At 44.2% G+C, this 2,898-nt stretch overlaps 1 protein-coding gene across 1 annotated transcript; it reads right to left on the bottom strand.

The window, feature by feature from the left end:
• Nucleotides 1–371: 371 nt before the first annotated feature.
• On the bottom strand, nucleotides 372–1,724 carry LOC112466281 (uncharacterized protein F54H12.2-like). Its single transcript, XM_025034308.1, has one exon. The coding sequence runs from the start codon at nucleotides 1,722–1,724 to the stop codon at nucleotides 372–374; it is 1,353 nt and encodes a 450-aa protein (XP_024890076.1).
• Between the last annotated feature and the right edge of the window lie 1,174 nt (nucleotides 1,725–2,898).

Here is a 2,898-nt window from a genome sequence, read left to right on the forward strand (position 1 = left end):
TAATTTCGCGAAAGCCAGTTATTCTCACGTCTTGACTTTTCGGGTAGATCGTCAAATGGATAGGGAGGCGTCATAATCCAGTGTCCGGCGATCGCTGCGTTATTCGCGACAACTGCGACTTCTTTCGGAATAAACTTTCCGTTGACATCACGGAAACCTTGTATGTCGATGACCAGATCCATAGTTCAAAATGTACTCTCTATTTTTTCAAGCGAAGCGTCGACGTCCGTGTCTCGAGTGAAACTGAATCTCTCTCTCTTTTTGCAGGACTTTACGCAGGAAAATGTGATGGGTAAATAAGTAGTGGTGGCGGGGTAAAAATAAAGCATGTACCGTAAAGCTGAGAAATATTATTTGTCGACATTTGTCATTTAACCGGCAAAGTCGACGATGATTTGACGAGTGGAATCGATTTCTAGAACATTATCGAACTCGGCGTAAACGATACAATTAACGGTTGTGGTAAGTGCTTTTTCAAATCGCACTTCTAGTCGTAAACTGCCATGTTTCACAAGGTTCCAATGGTCGGCAAAATTGGCTGATAAGTCTGGTGTAAGATCAAAGGCGAAAAGTGTGAATCCTTCGGCGTAATCTTCTCTACTTATAGAATTACCCTCGTTCAAAAAGTGTATACCGGTTCCCGAAAAAAGAGTGTGATAAGCTTCGACGTAGAGTGGCTCGTCTTTCGAGAAGCTCGGCTGTAGCGGTCTACTGGGAATTTGTATACCGTCGGCGTATAGCAAAAAGAAATTTATACCGTAGTTTTTGAAATTAAACGGGTTTAATTTTCTATCGCCGTTGAACGCTCTGTTATCGACAAAACCGACTATTATCCGTTTCGGCAGTTGACCGAGTATTACATTGTCTAACGATTCTCCTACGAGTCCCGCGTGAATGGTAAATGTTTTAACTTCGACTCTCGTAAGGGGATATTTGGCGGTAGTTTGGCTCAACATTTTCGCATGCGCGAGTAAAATGCCAGGACTTATTTTTGCTCTTCTCACTAGCAGACTGGCGTCTAAAATGCGTATTTTCGACGTCGAAGTATTTTCCATAAGGCAAAACGAATCCTTCGAACGAACGAGTCTCATTCTAACTTCCACACCGTTAATTAAAAATTTATCTTGATTGAAAACGTCGCAATGAAGATGACCCATGAGATCTAGCGCGTGTCCCTCGTGAATGTAACGAGCGCGTCTCACGAGAGCCGGATTTGGTGTTTCTGAATCTACGAGTGCGTCCATGAGTCCGGGGGTATCCATGTCCCACAGACAAGTGGTCAGATGGGAAGTTTTTGCGGGTGAAGAATAATTTAACAACGCCTCTATGTACGCGCGGTACGCGTAAGCGTTGTTTGGGGGTGAGACGAGCTTTTGATTGAAATATACGTCGATTTGATTGAACATGGAATGCAGTAAATGATTTACGGGGCCTACTTTGAACGCAATTCCCCCTGGTGTACTTGTTTCGTTGTCGCCACCGCCGCCTGCTAGGGGAGAAGTTTCTACGCGTATGCGAAGACTCAACATGGTGTGAGTGAGGTCCAGGTAGTCTTCCCCGTGACCGGGTATGACGAATTCTATAGGCGCGTCGTCCCCGAGGGAGGTTATGGGCTTGTAATAGATCCATTGCGAGCTCTCGATACTAGTTTGAGTGGGTGGCAATGAGAAGAAATCGAGTTCACTTTTTAAACACTCGTTCGAATGTGTGTGGAGAAAAGACATACTTATCCTCCTTCTCTATATACTCCTTGAATTCTTGGTTCGTGCGCGCGCGCGCGACGATTAAGAGAATATGTCGGATACGCTGCGTTTCTTGACGCTAACTCGACGACGACGTTGTCTCGTAGCGGTGGTAGATGACTTTCTGTTTACAGCACGAGTATTCTTCTTCTTCGATGATTTTTTGATCGTTGTTCTCTTCTTTTTGCCCTTTGATGATTTTCTTTTGTCCGTTTGAGGACGACGACGTTTACGAACTGCGACGCGACTGTCGTGGATGCCGAGGGGAAACTGAAACGCTGAATTTTTTGCGGTTACTTTATACCCCGATCCCTTCATCAGGCTGCTTATCTTCTCCTGTGCTTTTCTTTTAAGATTTCCACTCGATTCCTTGAGGCGAGTTTTGAGCGCCTCCTTCAACGGCGTATTATTGTCGACATCTTTCATCACATTGATACTCGCGCGTAAAGCTTCTTTACCGACCGCACGCGCGCCTCTACTTAGGAAAGGCAGTACCTTTCTGAATAATCCGCCGAGAAAACTACCGATTCCATGACCTCGTTGATAGGGTGCTCCGACGAAAACTCGTGGAATTCCTCCGCCTCGTCCACTCTGGTAGTTTGAATCGTAATATTCGTAGTCCATGGTACTGAAATTAATTTTTATTCTTTTCGACGACGACACTCCGCCACGGTCTTACTGGAAACGTCTAAAGTGTAATGTCACCGTCAGCGTCCCGGATTCGAATGGTATATTTTTTCCGAGTTGATCTTTTATATCTATTTCAATCGTGCGGAAATTTGTTTTGCGTAATGGAATATAATGCAACGGAGAGAAATGTTTCACCTGATTCGTTCCGTAAGCCTCCACGTGATTATAGCGGTATGTCTCGACCGGCACTATTCGGAGAAGAGGAGTTTGCACGTCTCCTGTTACATAAGGCTCACAAATATCGCAATAAACGAACATTTTATCTGGAATACCGCGCTGCAAACTACAAGGTTCACGACTATAGAAAGCTGTTTCGCGTGCACCTTTACTTTCGTTAAAAAATCCAAGTTTAATATAATTTGCAGTAAACACTTTTTTGGAAATAGGATTAATTGCGTTGCGCCTGGCATATAATTCGCCATAGTATACGGGATTATTGAGAAGAGCATGACCTAAACCGAGTATT

Source organism: Temnothorax curvispinosus, unplaced genomic scaffold (genome assembly GCF_003070985.1).
Source record: "Temnothorax curvispinosus isolate PA1 unplaced genomic scaffold, ASM307098v1 QBEX01016028.1, whole genome shotgun sequence".
Classification (NCBI taxonomy): Eukaryota; Metazoa; Arthropoda; class Insecta; order Hymenoptera; family Formicidae; genus Temnothorax; species Temnothorax curvispinosus.

Bases quoted from the DNA above. Each gene is read 5' to 3' on its own strand.
- LOC112466281 (XM_025034308.1), bottom strand. From the start codon at position 1,724: ATGTCTTTTCTCCACACACATTCGAACGAGTGTTTAAAAAGTGAACTC.